This window comes from Oncorhynchus mykiss, chromosome 7 (assembly GCF_057628025.1).
Source record: "Oncorhynchus mykiss isolate SJ-2025 chromosome 7, ASM5762802v1, whole genome shotgun sequence".
NCBI classification, from domain to species: domain Eukaryota; kingdom Metazoa; phylum Chordata; class Actinopteri; order Salmoniformes; family Salmonidae; genus Oncorhynchus; species Oncorhynchus mykiss.
The window spans coordinates 17,845,992-17,864,496 of record NC_143028.1 but is presented as its reverse complement, the minus strand read 5'-3'; the positions used below and the strand labels follow the sequence as shown (position 1 = coordinate 17,864,496).

Below are 18,505 nucleotides of genomic sequence, written 5' to 3'. Positions count from 1 at the left end.
TTCCTTATGAGTAAAAGTGTAGTAGTCTTAGTGTAATTATTTGTGATTAAATATGTGATCTAACTGACCCACATTCCAAAGTAATGAGGTTGACATAGTAATCAGACCAGATATTTTAATAAATTGAACTTTGAATATACACTGCTCAAAAAAATAAAGAGAAAAATAAAATAACACATCCTAGATCTGAATGAATGAAATATGATTAAATACTTTTTTCTTTACATAGTTGAATGTGCTGACAACAAAATCACACGAACATTATCAATGGAAATCAAATTTATCAACCAATGGCGGTCTGGATTTGGAGTCACACTCAAAATTAAAGTGGAAAACCACACTACAGGCTGATCCAACTTTGATGTAATGTCCTTAAAACAAGTCAAAATGAGGCTCAGTAGTGTGTGTGGCCTCCACGTGCCTGTATGACCTCCCTACAACGCCTGGGCAGGCTCCTGATGAGGTGGTGGATGGTCTCCTGAGGGATCTCCTCCCAGACCTGGACTAAAGCATCCGCTAACTCCTGGACAGTCTGTGGTGCAACGTGGCGTTGGTGGATGGAGCGAGACATGATGTCCCAGATGTGCTCAATTGGATTAAGGTCTGGGGAACGGGCGGGCCAGTCCATAGCATCAATGCCTTCCTCTTGCAGGAACTGCTGACACACTCCAGCCACATGAGGTTTAGCATTGTCTTGCATTAGAAGGAACCCAGGGCCAACCGCACCAGCATATGGTCTCACAAGGGGTCTGAGGATCTCATCTCGGTACCTAATGGCAGTCAGGCTACCTCTGGCGAGCACATGGAGGGCTGTGCGGCACCCAAAAAAAATCCACCCCACACCATGACTGACCCACCGCCAAACCGGTCATGCTGGAGAATGTTGCAGGTAGCAGAACGTTCTCCACTGCGTCTCCAGACTATGTGACGTCTGTCACATGTGCTCAGTGTAAACCTGCTTGCATCTGTGAAGAGCACAGGGCGCCAGTGGCGAATTTGCCAATCTTGGTGTTCTCTAGCAAATGCCAAACGTCCTGCACGGTGTTGGTCTGTAAGCACAATCCCCACCTGTGGACGTCGGGCCCTCATACCACCCTCATGGAGTCTGTTTCTGACCGTTTGAGCAGACACATGCACATTTGTGGCCTGCTGGAGGTCATTTTGCAGGGCTCTGGCAGTGCTCCTCCTGCTCCTCCTTGCACAAAGGCGGAGGTAGCGGTCCTGCTGCTGGGTTGTTGCCCTCCTACGGCCTCCTCCACGTCTCCTGATGTACTGGCCTGTTTCCTGGTAGCGCCTCCATGCTCTGGACACTACGCTGACAGATATCGCAAACCTTCTTGCCACAGCTCGCATTGATGTGCCATCCTGGATGAGCTGCACTACCTGAGCCACTTGTGTGGGTTGTAGACTCCGTCTCATGCTACCACTAGAGTGAAAGCAGCGCCAGCATTCAAAAGTGACCAAAACATCAGCCAGGAAGCATAGGAACTGAGAAGTGGTCTGTGGTCACCACCTGCAGAACCACTCCTTTATTGGGGGTGTCTTGCTAATTGCCTATAATTTCCACCTGTTGTCTATTCCATTTGCACAACAGCATGTGAAATTTATTGTCAATCAGTGTTGCTTCCTAAGTGGACTGTTTGATTTCACAGAAGTGTGATTGACTTGGAGTTACATTGTGTTGTTTAAGTGTTCCCTTTATTTTTTGAGCAGTGTATTTCACCGCCTCACGTAATTAAAATGTTTAAACTTCTTGTACTACCACAAAAATACTTTCAATTTTTGTTCAGGCAATTTTACCATCTATTTTCTATGATTGATTGTATCTTTAAACAAAATTATGTGAGTCGCATTGTATTGTATTGCTATACTCTAGCTTGTATGAAATGTGCTATACAAATAAAGTTGTATTTGATGTGATTGCAGCCTGGAAGTGGACCTTATCTGATCTGATCTTATCTTGTTGCAGCCTGAATGTGGACCCCACAGAGCTGAAGGACTGGGAGAACACTCTGCTGAAGATGAGCTCCAGCAACTGTGAGATGTCCGAGGACCTTGATGACATCCTCAACCATGACATCCTGTCGTATGTGGAGGAACATCTCTTCAAGGAGAACGGAGGACTCAAGATGCCCGAGCATCTGGGCTCACTGCTGGGGTCCGTCAGTGTCAACAACCCTCTCTTGGAGGTACCAGAGTGCCTTAAAAATGTCGACCTGCAGGGGAATACCATGATGCCTGGAGGAAAGGGCTTCAACTGGGGGGTTGATCCCCAGCAGAACCAGTTGCTTGGGATGGGAGGCTTGAGTGCGGCTGAAACAGTGAGTAACGTTCGGGGCATGATGAAGCTGACACACATGGGCTCTCAGATGGGATTGAACGCCCCCACACTCCAGCAGGCTTCCTCCAGGAACACATTTGCCCAATCCCTGGGAGAGAACCTGGGCCTGCAGAGCAACGCTAACCCTCTGGCCTTTAACCCCGCCCTGGCTGGCTCCTGTGCCCAGGTGCGGCAGAACCAAGCCAAAGGTAAGCAGCAAGGCCTCCAGGCCTCTCAGATCCTGTCCAGCCCTGGTAACGGGCTGGCGTCTTATTCCCTGAGACAACAGATGCAGTCAGGCCTTGCCAATCAGAGTTCTGCTCCTATGGGTCTGCCAATCCAGAACCAGCTGCTGGGGTGGGGCATGAATGATCAGCCAATGACATTCCAGGACCAGCGCTCCATAAGCCAATCAGATCCCTTTGCCGTGCCCGGTCAGGAAACCATGTGGATGCCCTTGCCTTCCTCCATGCCCAATACCAACATGGTGGCCAACACCTTGTTGGAAACCTTCGCCCAGAATTTTTCAAATCAACCAAAAGATGTAATTCTAGATCCCAACCCGGCTAGCTGCCTACAAGGACACTTTTCCCTGCAGACCCAGAAACAGCAGCAGCAGCAAATGCTTCCCACGATGTTACACCAACAAAATGGACACCAACACAATGTCACGGGCAGCTTTTATAACAACCAGGTGTCTGACTTCCAAATTGCTCCCCAGCTCCCTATCCCTGGGCTCGAGGCCCAGCCACAGCAGAACTCTCAGGCCCAGAACTACAACAGGGCTCAAACAATATCAGGCCAGTATAGGCCTCAAAAGACCTCTGCTCAAGTCACCCGTCCTCTCGTCTCTTCCAACAGCTGCATGTTCAGCAGCACCAACCCCCCCTCGGTTCCTGTCAACGGGGTCTGTTTAAACCCCAACACGGCCCTTGGTTCCCTGGTCCCATCCTCCTGTCAGAGGGCCACAGCCCCCCTCCACGACCAGAGTCCCTCCCAGGCCTCCTGCTACTTCCAGAGGAACTCCAGCGGGCCCATCGTGGGGTCCTCTGCAATCCTACAGGGTGACACCAACATCAGCCCTCTGTCCTGTCAGGTGGGGCCTGGTCTAACCCCTGGGGGCCTCACACCAGACAGCTTGCTGGTCCAGCAGCAGTACCTCAACTGCAACGGGCAGACACAGGTAAAACAGGCACCAGTATTTTAATGTAACCTTTATTTTAACAGATTGTCCCAATGAGGTAAAAATAGCTATTTTTCAAGGCAGAGACTTGTTTCATTATTACAACCAGATTACAGCGTTTCTAATTGCACCAGTATTTAGGGTTTTACGAGTAGGACAGTTATAACGAGCCACAAAGGGACCTTTGGGAAGAAGGTGTCTGTTTCATATTTGTACTTGACGTATATTGAAACATTTAGAGCTAATTACTCTGTTGTATGTACTTAAACACACATTTGAAGATTTGTTTTGTCCATTGTCGTTGGTTTCTTTGAGAAGGGTATAATGAGGATTTTAAAAGCACTCAAACAAGCACAGTTTGCGGTGGGTTGCATGCATCACATCATCCCCTTGTCTTTCTGATCTGTTGTGGCTAACTTGGTCCATTATTCACCATCCAGGTCACAAACTGTCCAATGGAGGAAAACATATCGTTCCAGTTCCCGCCCCTGCCCAACGGAACCACATACTTCTCAGAGAACAATCAAAACAACTGTTGTGACTTCTAGAAGGTTCTACAAGGAGGAAGAAACCGCCTTTTCCGCGGCTGAATGGAATTTGTTGAGATACTGATGAGTAGCCCTCTTTGCTAAACAAACAGATACACGGACACATACAGACTCACACAGCCAGGTGCCTTTGGGGATTCTACCACCACCATGCCTTACTTCACCAAGGAGACTGGCCAAGATGGCTTCCTTCATTTCTCTTCTATGCGTCTCAAATCGTATGTTTGGATGCAAGATACAAGGCGTTTGGGCCAGAGGGTCGTGTGGCTTATTTTTCTTCTGCAACCAGACAGAAGACAGAAGCTCCAGTGACTGTCACGAGCTCCTCCTTGACTTGCTTTCTCCTTGGGTGGGCATGCCCTGGTCAAAAGTAGTGCCCTATGTAGGGAATAGAGTGCCATTTTGGACATACAGTCACGTTTGGTCGATGTGGAGGAAAGAGAATATATTTATTGGTTGTTTTGAATTGTGCCTCATTGTGCCTCTGATGTTAAAGAATTGCCAGATGATTTTGGAAAGGACAGGCGAAAGATGATGACGTAAGAAGTAATAGGGAAAAAGAGATAACACGTTTAATTAGATTCCTGGGATTACTTTTAAGGTTGTTTTTTTTTTAATCCCTAAATGCATTTGAACATATAGGATGTAGCCAAATTCCAAAGGGGAAAGGTGAGATAGTCGATGCCTGGTAAATTGACTACAGTATAACCATACGGGCAAAAAGAAGAGCATTTTGTATTTGGAAAATGCTAAATATGTTGGCATACGATATTATGGACAATATGTATGTATAGATGATATACAGTTTAAACTGTATCAACTGCTTATTTTGATACGGAGTAAAAATAAAACTATTCCCCAGCAATCATAATACTCCAATGACCTGAATGAAAATGTAAAAACTCTTTCCCTTGCGGTGACTTTTGAGACTTGCCACATGTTCTTGCATCACAAACCATGCTCCATTGTGATATATCCTGTTATTACAACAAGATATTCTAATCAGAATGTAATGACATCAACGACAAAAAATACATTTATTTACTCGGCGTTGTTTTGTTTTTTTGAGAAAAAAAATCAGCTTTTGTATTTTTATAAGCATTTAACCAAAACTATAAATATGTAATTGAGCCAGTTTAGTCTTTTCTGTTATTTTGTGAAGTGTCCCACTGGGCACACACTGGTTGAATAAACGTTGTTTCCACGTCATTTCAATGAAATGGTGTTGAACCAACTTGGAATAAACATTGAATTGATGTCTGTGCCCAGTGGGATTCCTGTGCACCTGCAGTTTTATTTGCTTCCATTGTGCTTCTATTGATAGAAAACACCCAAGAAGGGGCGGTGCCTTGGTAAAGTATTCATGCCGAAATGCATCAGATAGTTGAAGTGCCTCATTTGCATAAATATGCAGAAGGAAAACCGATGAACCAATCATGGAAAGGCATATAATCACCAGTCAATTTGAAAAGAAAAAGTAGAGCCACTGTTCAAACTGCATTGTTGATATGCTCTCCTATGCCAATGTGGGAATATCTTTCACTTTACTTTACTTTCTTTGATGAATTATTTTAGCGCCCTGCAGTTCTACAGGGAAGTAATACAGTATTGGCAGCTACAGTTTCAGAATGATCAATGATCCAATTCAATGTGGATGATTCAATGTATTCTAAGGGGGATCGGGTGCTTTCAGAAATCGTACAAAAATACAGAACCTACAATGAACACCGTAAGTGTCCATATTGAAAGTATAGTATTCAGTATTCTTGTCTGTATGCTTCTGCACAATGTAGGCACTATAACTACTGCACTGAGGCCAAGGTGCCTTTCTATATGCAGTATCATTTTAATGTGTACATACTATTTTTCATTTGTATTTTTAAGTCATCTGGCCTTCATAAGATTCACATCTATTATTGTACACTATTTTATACATGTGTTTTCTGCACACAGAACAGTTCATGTCTGTAAAACCCCTTTTTGACCTGTTTCCTCAGAACAGTATTTATAAATATACACCTTGTGGCTTTTGTTGTTTTTCTGCCTCTACCAATGTGTCAGCCATGGCGCTTACGCCTCAATTGTTATATTTCATCTCCACATTAAAGAGGTTTAATGACTTGACACAGGTTTGTCTGTTCTTATCAGAATCCCTTTTCTTCATCAAGTACATTTACATGTAACAGGAATTTGACCTGGTGAGATGTTTTTTTATTGGTTCAATTATACAATTTTATCATCAGAAAAAATAAATACAAATTTAAAAGTAAATAAAGATAATCAAAAACATACAACGTATTGAGATATATCACACATACTGTATGTAGTATACCATATCATAACACTGTCACGGATCCCTCCGGAACTTTCATTACGCACACCTGGCCCCTATTCCCAGTGATTAGTAATAGTATAAGTGTGTTCTTGGTTTATCATTGTCCTGTCGATTATTGTTACAATGTCCGTTGATTCGTGTGAGTACCTGTGCTGTGGTTTTCGTGCCATTGTGGATTGCGCAGATGATTACAGGTCTCAGCCTGTGTTTTAATCATTGTGCTTGTGTTATTTATTCGAGGTACTCCTCGCTCTTTTGTTTGGGTTTCAACCCTGTGTGTTGTATGTGGTTTTTGGTCTTTGTCCCTGTGCCTTTACACGGCACGCCGTAATTTGGGTCTAATAAAAAAAACTATTACGCATTTATGCGCCTGTCTCCCGACCCTTTATGCCAACGTGACACTTGAATATAGCAACACATTGTTCTAGATCAGGGATCAATTAGATTCAGACGCGGGCAAATTCTTTCTTGAGGGGATGGTCGGGTGGCCAGAATAAATATATATTTACACTGGAAATTGACTGCAAGAAGCCTAAAAAGATATAGCATTTTACTAAAACATAATTTCAAACCTTGATTACATTTGGGAACAACACAGCCGTTGTAATGATGGGGTGGTGAGTTGGAAGCAGGTGCAACGTTTTAATAAAACAAAACCAAGAACACGACACTAACCTAAAGCAGAACGCTGATACACAAGAACAATACCAACTGGTGAGTGACATATGAAAGGGGAGGCAATGGAGTCCAGGTGGTGTGCGCAATGATGAGTGCCAGTTGTGCATACTGATGAATCCCAGGACTGGTGGTTAGTACTCTGGCGACGTCGTACGCCTGAGGGGAGGAGCAGACGTGACAGTACCCCCCCTCTGACGTGCAGCTCCAGCGGCAGGACGACGTCGACGAGGGGGACGACCCGGAGGACGAGGCGTGGGTCGGTCCAGGCGGCGAAGGTGGAAATCACAGATGTTGGGGTCCAGAATGTCCTCCGCCGGAACCCAACACCGCTCCTCGGCCATACCCCTCCCAGTCCACCAGATACTGGAGCCGACCCCCACGATTATAGAAGTCCAGTAGGGATCTGACTGCATACGCTGGGCTCCCCTCGATGTCCAGGTGGGGTGGAGGTGTGTCGTGGGGGACAGCATCAGCTAAGGGACCAGGAACCACCGGCCTGAGAAGGGAGACATAAAGAGGGTGAGATACAGTAGTGACTGGGTAATTGTAACCTGTATGTCACCTCATTGACCCTCCGGTGAACCTTGAATGGCCCCGCAAACCAGGGGCTCAGTTTCTTGCAGGGTAGGCAGAGTGGGAGGTTCTTGATAGAGAGCCAGACGCAATCCCCAGGATGGAACACAGGGGTCTCCCTGCAGTGACTGTCTGCATGCTCCTTCTGACGATGGACGGTGCACTGGAGTCTCATGGGCGCATTGTTCCACACCTCCACGTGCCGGAACCACTCATCTACCGCAGGAGCCGCGGTCTGGCCCGGGGTCCACCGGGCCAGTGCCAGCTGGAAACCAAACACACACTGGAAGGGTCAACCCAGTAGAGAGTTCTGGGCGTACTCTGCCCAAGGAAGAAAATGTGCCTACTCACCCTGAGGGTCCTGACAGTGACTCTCCCCAGCTCCTGATTCATCCTCTCTACCTGCCTGGTAGACTGAGGCCGATACCCGGATGTGAGACTAACCGTGAACCCGAGCTTCTCCAAGAAGGCCCTCCATACTCGGGATGTGAATATGGGGCCACGGTCCGAGACGATGTCCTCTGGAAGGCCATAATCCCGGAAGACCTGCTGGAAGAGTGCCTCAGCAACCTGGAGAGCAGTGGGAAGACCAGGAAGAGGGATTAACCGACATGACTTGAAGAATCTATTCACTACCACTAGAATGGTAGTGAAACCATCAGAAGGGGGAAGATCAGTTACAAAGTCAATGGATAGATGGGACCAAGGTCGCTGAGGCACTGGAAGCGGCAGGAGTTTCCTTGCTGGAGCATCCCGGGGGGACTTGGTTTGAGCACACGCGGAACAGGAGTTGACATACCGCGTAACATCTTGCACCAAGGAGGGCCACCAGTATTTCTCAGTGATGAATGGATGATGCGAGAAATACCCGGATGTCCATTGACGACAGCTGTGTGTGCCCAGGTCAGCGGCTGATCCCTTATCCCTGTGGGAACGTAGATGTGTGTTCCCAGGTCAGCAGCTGATCCCTTATCTGTGTGCCAACACACTGACACTGACTCAACTCCAGCCACTTTAATAATGGGAATTGATGGGAAATGATGTAAATATATCACTAGCCACTTTAAACAATGCTACCTTATATAATGTTACTTACCCTACATTATTCATCTCATATGCATACGTATATACTGTACTCTATATCATCGACTGTATCCTTATGTAATACATGTATCACTAGCCACTTTAAACTATGCCACTTTGTTTACATACTCATCTCATTTGTACATACTGTACTCGATACCATCTACTGTATCTTGCCTATGCTGCTCTGTACCATCACTCATTCATATATCCTTATGTACATATTCTTTATCCCCTTACACTGTGTACAAGACAGTAGTTTTGGAATTGTTAGTTAGATTACTTGTTATTACTGCATTGTCGGAACTAGAAGCACAAGCATTTCGCTACACTCGCATTAACATCTGCTAACCATGTGTATGTGACAAATAAAATTTGATTTGATTTGTGGGAACATAGATGCGCGCGGGAGGACAATTCTTGGCTGCGGGCTCCCTCTCTAGAGCCTGGCGGATGTCCACATCTACGTCCCAAACCACTGGACCCACGACTCGGGAGGTTGGGATTATGGGTGCCCTCTGGACAGGAGCCTCTCCCGAATCGTACATATGGTACAGGGCATCGGCCTTGATGTTCTTAGAACCTGGGTGATAGGTCAGCATGAAGTCAAACCTGGTGAAGAAGAGGGCCCACCTGGCTTGACACAAATTCAGTCTCCTCGCTGTCCATATGTAGGCAAGGTTCCGATGGTCGGTGAGGATGACGAATGGTTCCTTGGCACCTTCCAGCCAGTGTCTCCACTCCTCTAATGCCAACTTCACCGCCAAGAGGTCACGATCGCCAACGTCGTATTTCCTCTCTGCGGGGGACAGTTTCTTGGAGAAGAAAGCACAAGGATACAATTTTAGTGGGGCCCCTGTCTTTGTGACAAACTGCCCCCACACCCACCTCCGATGCGTCTACCTCAACCACAAAAGGTAGCGTGGGATCTGGGGGTTTTAGCAAGGTGGCAGAGGTGAAACGCCCCTTGGGGAGACGAAAGGCCTCGTGGGCTGCTGGAGACCACATCAACCTACGAGGCCCACCCTTGAGGAGGGAGGAGGGAGGTGAGAGGTGCGGCGACGTCGCTAAAGTTCCTGATGAAATGGTGGTTAAAGTTGGCAAACCCCAAAAACCATTGTAACCCCTTGGTTTTGGTTGGGACTGGCCATGACCTTACTGCATCTACCTTCTTGTCCTCCGTCCTCACTCCTTGCGGGGTGATTTGGTAGCCCAAGGAGACAGCCCTCTGGTGGAATTGGCACTTCACCTTGACGAACAGGTGGTTAGCCAAGAGGAGTTCCAGGATTGCTCGAACGCGAGTGATGTGATCCTCCAGGTTGGTAGAGAAGATCAAGATGTCATCGATGTACACAATCACCTGTCGTCCGAGCATGTCCCTGAACACCTCATTGACGAATGCCTGGAACACTGATGGAGAATTAGCTAAGCCAAAGGGCATAACCAAGTACTCATAGTGACCAGACATCGTGCTGAAATCCGTCTTCCACTCATCCCCCTCCCGGATACGAATGAGATTGTAGGCACTCTGCAGGTCCAGTTTGGTGAAGAACTGTGCACCACGGAGGTGGTCGATGGCTGACGGCACCAGCGGGAGAGGGTAACGATACTTTGTGGTAATGTCATTGAGTCCATGGTAATCGATACAAGGACGTAATCCTCCATCCCTGGCCACGAAGAAGACACCAGCTGAAGCAGGGGACGTGGAGGTGCAGATGAAACCCTGTTGGAGTGCCTCTTGAATGTAGTCCTCCGTGGCCTGGGTCTCAGACACCAACAGAGGGTAGATGCGTCTGTGCGGAGGTGTAGCACTGGAAAACAGGTCAATGGCACAGTCCCACGGGCAATGAGGAGGGAGACAGGTAGTGCAGGTCTTGGAGAATACCTCCCTTAAATCCTGATATTCCTCCGGGATGTTGGGCTGAAGGGCAACCACAGGACTCTCAACTGACGTGGAAACACAGGGGACAGGAAACGAGGTCTTCCGGCATTCAGATGACCAGTCGGTGATTCTCATCCTCGACCATGAGATGGTAGGGCTATGTCGCTGAAGCCACGGTAGGCCGAGGATGATCTTGTGAACTGGTGATGAAGGGGATGTTTTCCTGGTGATTGGGCTTTCACGGTAAGGGTGAGTGGTTGGGTATTGTGTGTGATGGTTCCGGATCATTGAGGCCGACAGTCGAGACCTTGAACCGGAAAAGGAGAGGAGAATGGATAGGTAGTAATATTGAGAGAGGAGGCAGGGGCTGATCCATAAAGTTCCCCACGGTGCCAGAATCCACTAAAGCTGTAGACACAGGGCTTGAGGGACAGTCAGCCAGAGTGATCGGTACTAAAAATGAGTCTAACAGGAAGAGCAGGTGATGGAATACTCACTCCTGGTCCAGGGGATGTAACATCAGGTGACCGTCCCTCTGCTCTAGTGGATCCTGGATTCTGAAGTAATGGACACAGCTGTCGCTTGTGCCCGCCCTGGCCACAGTACAGACAGAGCCCCAGCAGCATCCGTCTGCGTCGTTCCGCCGTGGGAAGGCGTGTGACCCCTACCTCCATGGGTTCAGGCTCTGATCCCAAACGCTCGCCGAAGGGGGAGAGAAGTGATGTAGATGCCGACGCACCCGGAGGCTGTTTTACAGACGGCTGGCCAACGCATTGAGTGCGTCCAGGGTAAGGTTGTCACCTCGGCAGGCCAGTTCCGTCTGGATCTCCTCGCGCAGACCTCTTCTAAATAACGTGCTGAGCGCCGGCTCATTCCACCCACTGGAAGCTGCTACGGTCCGGAAGGTAAGCTCATACTCAGCAGCTGTCTGAGGAGCAGAAGCTGGAGCAGAAGCAGACACTGATTGAAAATACATTTAAACACAGAGTCGTAGCGCATTCCAATGCCTGCCCAGTCAGCAGAGAAATAACCGTGGCAACCTTAGACATCTCGGTGGTGGGAGCTCCCATCTGATGTGCGAAATAGAGGGAGCACTGAAGGAGGAAGCCACTGCATTTGAATGGTGTCCCTTCATATTTCTCCGGGAGGGATAGACGGGCGTCGCTGAGCTTAGCGGGTTGCTGAATGGGCTGAGTGTGCTGACTTGTTGGGTAGACTGGCTCTAGAATATCCTCCGCTGTTGAGACGTTGTAGACTGCGGAGAACATCTTCCATGGCCGTCCCCAGTTGAGCCAGCTGGTCATGGTGTTGACGAAGAAGGTCACTTTGTTCATTGATCGTCTGGGAGATGTCCGGTTGTCCTGCTGCTTCCATATTTTGAGTTGGTATTCTGTGATGACGGGGCGGTGAGTCGGAAGCAGGTGAGACATTTTAATAAAACAAGGAAACCAAGAACACGCCACTAACATAAGGCAGAATGCCAACACACAAGAACAATACCAACTGGTGAATGAAACTGGAAGAGTGACATATAAAGGGGAGGAAATGATGAAGGTAATGGAGTCCAGGTGTGAATCATAATGATTCACAGGTGCGCGTAATGATGAGTGCCAGGTGCGCGTAATGATGAGTGCCAGGTGTGCGTACTGATTAATCCCAGGACTGGTGGTTAGTATTCTGGCAACGTCGTACGCCCGAGGGGAGGAGCAGGAGCAGATGTGACAGCCGTCTTTCGGATGGGATGTTAAAACGGGTGTCTCTGACTCTGTGGCAATTCAAAGTCCCATGCTGCTTATTGTAAGAATAGGGTTATTCAGCCCGGTGTCAAGGTTAAATTCCCAACCTGGCCACATTCCATCATCCCCCTCATTCCTAATTGGCATACATCACTCCTCACCTCTCCACCTGATAGCTGATGTGTGGTGAGCGTTCTGGCACAAAAATAGTCGCTGCGCTGAGGTGGGTGCTACAAATTTCCCCCTATTATGTAAAGCACTTTGAGTACCTCAGTTGGTAGAAAAGTGCTTTTTGGAATCCAATAAATTATTATTCATTATTATTATTTGTTTACGATCACATACAGTATGTCTCTCTATTATCCGTGGGAATACTTGTGAACAGATTTCAAATGATTTCAACAGATTTCAAATGACGTTTTTTTTGCTCAGAAAACTTGGGAGACCAAATATAACCATTCGCATGCCAAAAGTTGGGGTACTCTGTTCAAGATGTTACCTCAAATCACACACCATACACCCAACAATGATCAAATGTTATAATGGCTCTATGTATTCTATCCAGGAATCCCAAGTTTTATGAAAGGACTGTGGGACACCTTGCATATCATATTTTATTTTTCCTAGTGGCTGACCTCATTAATCCATTGAGTGATATGGGGAGGATCCTCATGGTTCATCTTAAAAGTTATACATCTTTTGGCCTCAGTCATAGCGAAGCTAAATAAATACATTCTTAATTCTCTGAGAGGTGAGTTGTAAATCGTATATAGATCGCCAAGGATCGTCATCATGGAAGTTAGATGTACTTCCCTATGAAGGACCTTGTGTAAAATACTTTCAATCTCCAGCTACCAAGTTCAGAGCAAGCCCATGTCCTGTGTAATAGAGAACATGTCTCTGTTTTACAGCGAGGGCAGTGTGGGGACAAGAGGTTCATTCTTTCAGGTGTAAGATAAGCTCTATGAATACAACTGTACTGACAAAGCTTGTATATTGTGTTAATGTAAACTCTCTGGGATTGCTCATTCATTTCAGACCATTGATCTTCTGTGATCTGGGTCCCAAGATCCCTCTCCCATTTATCTTTCACCCTTTTTGTGGTACATTTGGAGTATTCTGTTAATAAGCTACAGTTCCGCAAAAAATTATTTGCCCCCTTCTGATTTGCTCTATGTTTGCATATTTTTGATACGTTATGCCTGAGGGCCTTCATGATTCCCACAGGATAGGAGGAGAGGGAGCAGTTGGAGTATTTATTTCCAATCATTATTTTATCTGTAAAGATGTACATTTTTAAAAGATGTATGTTATGTTATGCTATGTTATGTTACGTTATGCTATGTTACTTTATGCCATGTTATGTCATCTGTAAAAGTAGAAGTAGTCGTTTGACCCAGCCACTTATGAAACGGTTTTATGTCATATTCATTTTGGTCACTAGAGGGAGCATACTCACATAACATTACCACAAGCCTTCTGGTTTTACATGTTTGCACACAACTCACTTTTTTGGTAATTCTGGACTGAAACAGGTAGAAAAAAAATTGGGGCTATTACAAGAAAGAAATAAAAATATATTTTTTTTTGGAAGGTTTTGAAGTTTCCTTATCTCACCTGAGGAAAGGTCCTCGTGGTTATTTTAGTAATAAAAGAGCATAACCAAAATGAGCAAATCAAGATTTAGTCATGCCTGTCTATTTATTTAAACTTCTGAAAGGTTTTCCAACTTCACTAAATATATAATTGCATAGCCTAATAGCCAACCAACTTCACAAATAGTTGACAAGTTGTGCCAGTGACCAAATGGACCCTTGTGCTGATCCTATTTATGTTAATTGCACGCGCCCTCTAACCTGAGGCCTAATCCTTGCGCGCGCCCTCTAACTCAAGGCCTCTGATTCGCGCGCCTCCACCTCTGATCCTTGCGCGCTCTTGCACAAATCTGTGCGGGTTTCCTGGTCAGTCCAGTCCAATGCGTGTACCCCGGCCTAACTGGGTTGTGAAGGGGGTTGTGGACTCAGTTTGAGAGCGCGCTTTAGCTGCTCGTGCCACAAGAGGAGATTTGCAAAGATGCGTTAGCGAAAAAACTGCAACATATTTCAATGTCGTTATTATTTCCTCTTCTATTTTTTTCCCACTAATTTTAACTTTGTATCGAAACGAATGATGACATGGACTTTGCATGACGAGGAAGGCATTTAATATCGGATGTCAACAGCATTTTACGCACCGGTTAAACACCGCGGAAGGGATGCACTTGCTGCTGACACTTTTTGACGAATGTCAATTTAGCATTGCTTATTTGTTGGAAAACTATATTTCATTGTGATACGGCGTTTAGTTGCATGCATTAGCGTTTATACAATCGTTGTCAGTATTAGTTTGTGGCCGTAATTATTTGAACCGCCTGACAAACATCAACGTCATTGATGTAGGACAAGAGGACTGATTCATCGGTGCATTGCTTGATCCTTTCTTGAAAACAGTGTTCCTTCTGGACAAGATCTGGGGATGAGTAGATGGGTTATTAGACAACCATTACCGGGTTTATGTAGGTCGGCTCGGTCTTCCCTTAACGTTGAATAATTCGGCTATACGGCAGTAAAGCCTCAACCATGTATGCTGGACGGAAAAGAAGAAAACCGGTGCAAAGAGAGTAAGTGAGAGTTTTTTTAAACGTTGCATTGGCTTGCAAAATGAACTAAAATGGCACACCATAACGTTATTATTTTTTATTATTTGATAATATATGAAACAACGCTATATGACATGATAGTCACTCACGATCCATCCAAATAGCATGTATATATCTTCAATATTCTTTGGTTTAGACAGATTTGGATATTTATATATTATAAGCAGTATGTTTATCCTATATAGTATATTGTGTCAGGATAATGATGCATAATGTCCTGAATAAAAAATAACAACAAATAATAATTTGACTCCTAATCATGATGAGGTCAAATGGTTGAAGTGATGTTCAATTCAGATGGAGAGAGATGATTCCATTCGAATCCAAACGAACCCATGCCAGTACTCCGGGCACAGGTGCAGGGCACGCAGTGCTCGTGCTCATCATTCTCAGGCCTTTTGTATTAATTTTCGTTTCAGTATTTTTCATAGTTCACTGTGCCATTATTGTATCGTGTGAAACGTTCAAGTACTTGTATCTTGACTATTAATATTTTTTTTACACTGTATTTACAGTGTTATTGTTGCTTATCTATAACTGTTAAAAAAATAAGCTAAATAGGAGCGAAAATAATAGGTAAACTTATAAGAAAATAAGAACATAATTATAGTCATATTGTTGTTATTATTGTTATTATTATTGATGTGATGATTATTTATTATTAAACTTATATTATTATTATTAATACCAATATTTAATTATATGCTTTATCATTTAGCATCGAAGTGAAAGACCAAAAGTGAGTACTGAGTGGTAATATGTCCACTGTTTACCTTCTTATTAATATTGAGAGAATTAGCCTAATAAACCCTAATAAACCCCATGTCTCTTCTCCTGCTCAGAGAGAAACAGACAGCTCCATCTGAAGGGGCCAAGTCTAACCCATCAAAGCGCCACCGGGACCGTCTGAACTCTGAGTTGGACCGTCTGGCCAGTCTACTGCCCTTCCCAGAGGAGGTCACTTCCAGCTTGGATAAACTCTCTATCTTACGGCTCAGCGTGAGCTACCTGAGGACCAAGAACTTCTTCTCAGGTGATTGTGTGTGTGTGTGTGTGTGTGTGTGTGTGTGTGTGTGTGTGTAGAGGAGGAGGTTGGAGGTTGGAGGTTTTAAGCTTAGGATATGCACTGTAGTGACTTAGATATGACCAGTTATTTGGACAGTTCCTTAAAAATAAAATAAAATATAGTAATTATATATGATATGATATTATTTATTTGAAATTGGACTTTGTGCTGAAAATAAGGTATTAGATTGTATGATCCCAATTCCTTCTAAATGTGTTAAATAAGTGTGTTGTCTTGGCGAGGCCTTTCTAAGAAATGTTGCAACGCCATATCCTTTCACCTTTTCTTCCCGAGACACACCACCACATACATGATGCAAAGACAGCACTGAACTACTCAATAAACTCATCAATGGCATACAGAAACATATTTCTATCCACTTTCTATGTCCGAATCACACCTTTATACAGTCCTTCCTGTCTTAGGATGATGCTGCAGGGCCGGCGCTGAGTTCTGGCGCTGGTGATGCGTCATGCATAATTGAAAGGAAATGAGCGTCAATCATTTATAAGACGGAGGGAGGAAAATGTTTGTTTTAGACAGTCGATTTTAAAAATGGTTGTTGAGGTGAGTCGAATGGAAACAGTGGGCATGACCCCGACTCTGCCGTGGGTAAGAGCTGTGTTGAAGATGCTGCACGGGGAATGGAAAGTGTATAGCTGCGGAGGAGAGGTGAGGCTAGGAGGGAAGGGCAGGGTTGAGATTGCTCAGGGGACTATCTACAAGGCACACCGGAACAAAGCTAAAATATTGTGGAGATGTTTCACCTCAATGACTGCTGGACCTTACCACCCAATGTTTATGGTTTTAAGAGATTTCATCTGAATAACGTCACGTAGGTTCCCCCCCCCCCCCCCCCCCGTCTATTTGGAAGTGGACGGGGAGATTGGAGGTTTGCGTTTGGATCCGCGTGTGTCTGTGGAGAGACAATAACAGGGTTAATATTTGAGAGGACTCCACAGGGAGTTATTCAAATTGAATATACCAGGAGCAGAGACTCCCAGGAAGTCCCTTCCTTCCCTCCCATCCACCATACTGCTTAACATAAACTGGAGGAGAGAAGGATATTGGAAAGAATGAAAGGAGGGGAGAAGAACTAAAGGCCTAAATGTAATGGAGTATGATGGGTCCTCCTGAGTCCTCCGTGGCGGTTTTTCCCGTGATCAACAATATGATCGCGGGTGAACATGTCTTGTCTCTGTAAGTCTCTTTGGATAAAAGTCACTGCTCACTGACGTTATGTGACACTATAGATCAACAATTGGTTAAATGTAAATGGAAGGAACTGTGTTTCATTAAATGGATTGAACACTTTAAATGGTATACCTGCATTAGATCAGCAGCAATGTAAATGAACATAAACAGTGTAACACTTGAAGGAAGAATACAAATCTGATCACATGTTTTGAGTAGAGCATGGCTAGCTACTATATAACCTAGTTACAGAATATAGCTGTGGGTCTTCCTGCATTCGATGGCACCATTTTGCACCAGTTCACCCAAACTAACTACATGGGTATACCACTCTTGTGTAGCCTTTGCAGTGAACCATTATTTATGTGAAAATAGTACAAATGCTAGTTGATGTGCAGGGTAGCCTAGTGGTTAGAGCGGCGGACCGGAAGGTTACAAGTTCAAACCCCCGAGCTGACAAGGTACAAATCTGTCGTTCTGCCCCTGAACAGGCAGTTAACCCACTGTTCCTACCCACTGCCGTCATTGAAAATAAGAATTTGTTCTTAACTGACTTGCCTAGTTAAATAAAGGTAAAATTAAAAAATAAATTAGAGCTATGTTATGTTTTACAGGCTTTTTAGTGAAGAGCTTGTGTGATTTTAAAATGGAAGTTTAGGAACATGCCAACATAGCTCTTTAGATTCAACTGGCAACTAATATGTCATCACAGCATTTGTGCTGTGCAGTAGGATGGCTGAGGATTCTGGGTAATGGAATGTGACGTGGCTTTCTTTTTATAGGTTTTGACCAATGGGTGGTTGACTGAGGTACAAGTAGCCTCGCACTGTACATAATTTAACATTGGTAGATCATTAGTTCAATGGTTTTGCCAATGTGCCCTGGGTCTGACAGAGGCTGTTAATGAGTCTGACCATTGGAGATATTCAGAGTGGCATCGGAGTACACATAGGTAAATCTTTACAGGGTTTTTGTCACAAAGAAGGAGTGGTCATGAGAGAGAGGGAAAGGGATAGGGATAAGGGAGAGGGAGAGGGAGAGGGATAAGGAGAGGGATAAGGAGCGGGAGAGACAGGAAGGGTGGGTGTGTGGGTATGGGTCACATAAGGATGGAAACAATTAAGCCAGACCGTAAAGCCTGACTTATTTGAGTTTTTTGGTCATGTTTTGCTAATGATATGGTAATAGCCTTGTGTGGCTCAGTTGGTG

At 45.2% G+C, this 18,505-nt stretch overlaps 2 protein-coding genes across 4 annotated transcripts in view; both read left to right on the top strand.

Annotated features, from left to right (window-relative positions):
• Positions 1-6,175, top strand: part of ahr2 (aryl hydrocarbon receptor 2) — a 110,894-nt gene extending 104,719 nt beyond the window's left edge. Inside the window, exons 12-13 of one of the 2 annotated variants that reach the window (XM_090240485.1) lie at positions 1,970-3,503; positions 3,965-6,175. In XM_090240485.1, the coding sequence (XP_090096611.1) occupies positions 1,970-3,503; positions 3,965-4,051 (1,621 nt within the window). In that variant the 3' untranslated portion in view covers positions 4,052-6,175. Of the gene's footprint in view, positions 1-1,969; positions 3,504-3,943 lie in introns of both variants that reach the window. The other variant, XM_021608873.3, reaches the window with a different exon arrangement.
• An 8,127-nt stretch (positions 6,176-14,302) lies between these two features.
• ahr1b (aryl hydrocarbon receptor 1b) overlaps positions 14,303-18,505 on the top strand; it is a 76,577-nt gene continuing 72,374 nt past the window's right edge. The window contains exons 1-3 of one of the 2 annotated variants that reach the window (XM_021608871.3): positions 14,308-14,997; positions 15,755-15,775; positions 15,879-16,069. In XM_021608871.3, the coding sequence (XP_021464546.3) occupies positions 14,957-14,997; positions 15,755-15,775; positions 15,879-16,069 (253 nt within the window). In that variant the 5' untranslated portion in view covers positions 14,308-14,956. Of the gene's footprint in view, positions 14,998-15,754; positions 15,776-15,878; positions 16,070-18,505 lie in introns of both variants that reach the window. The other variant, XM_021608872.3, reaches the window with a different exon arrangement.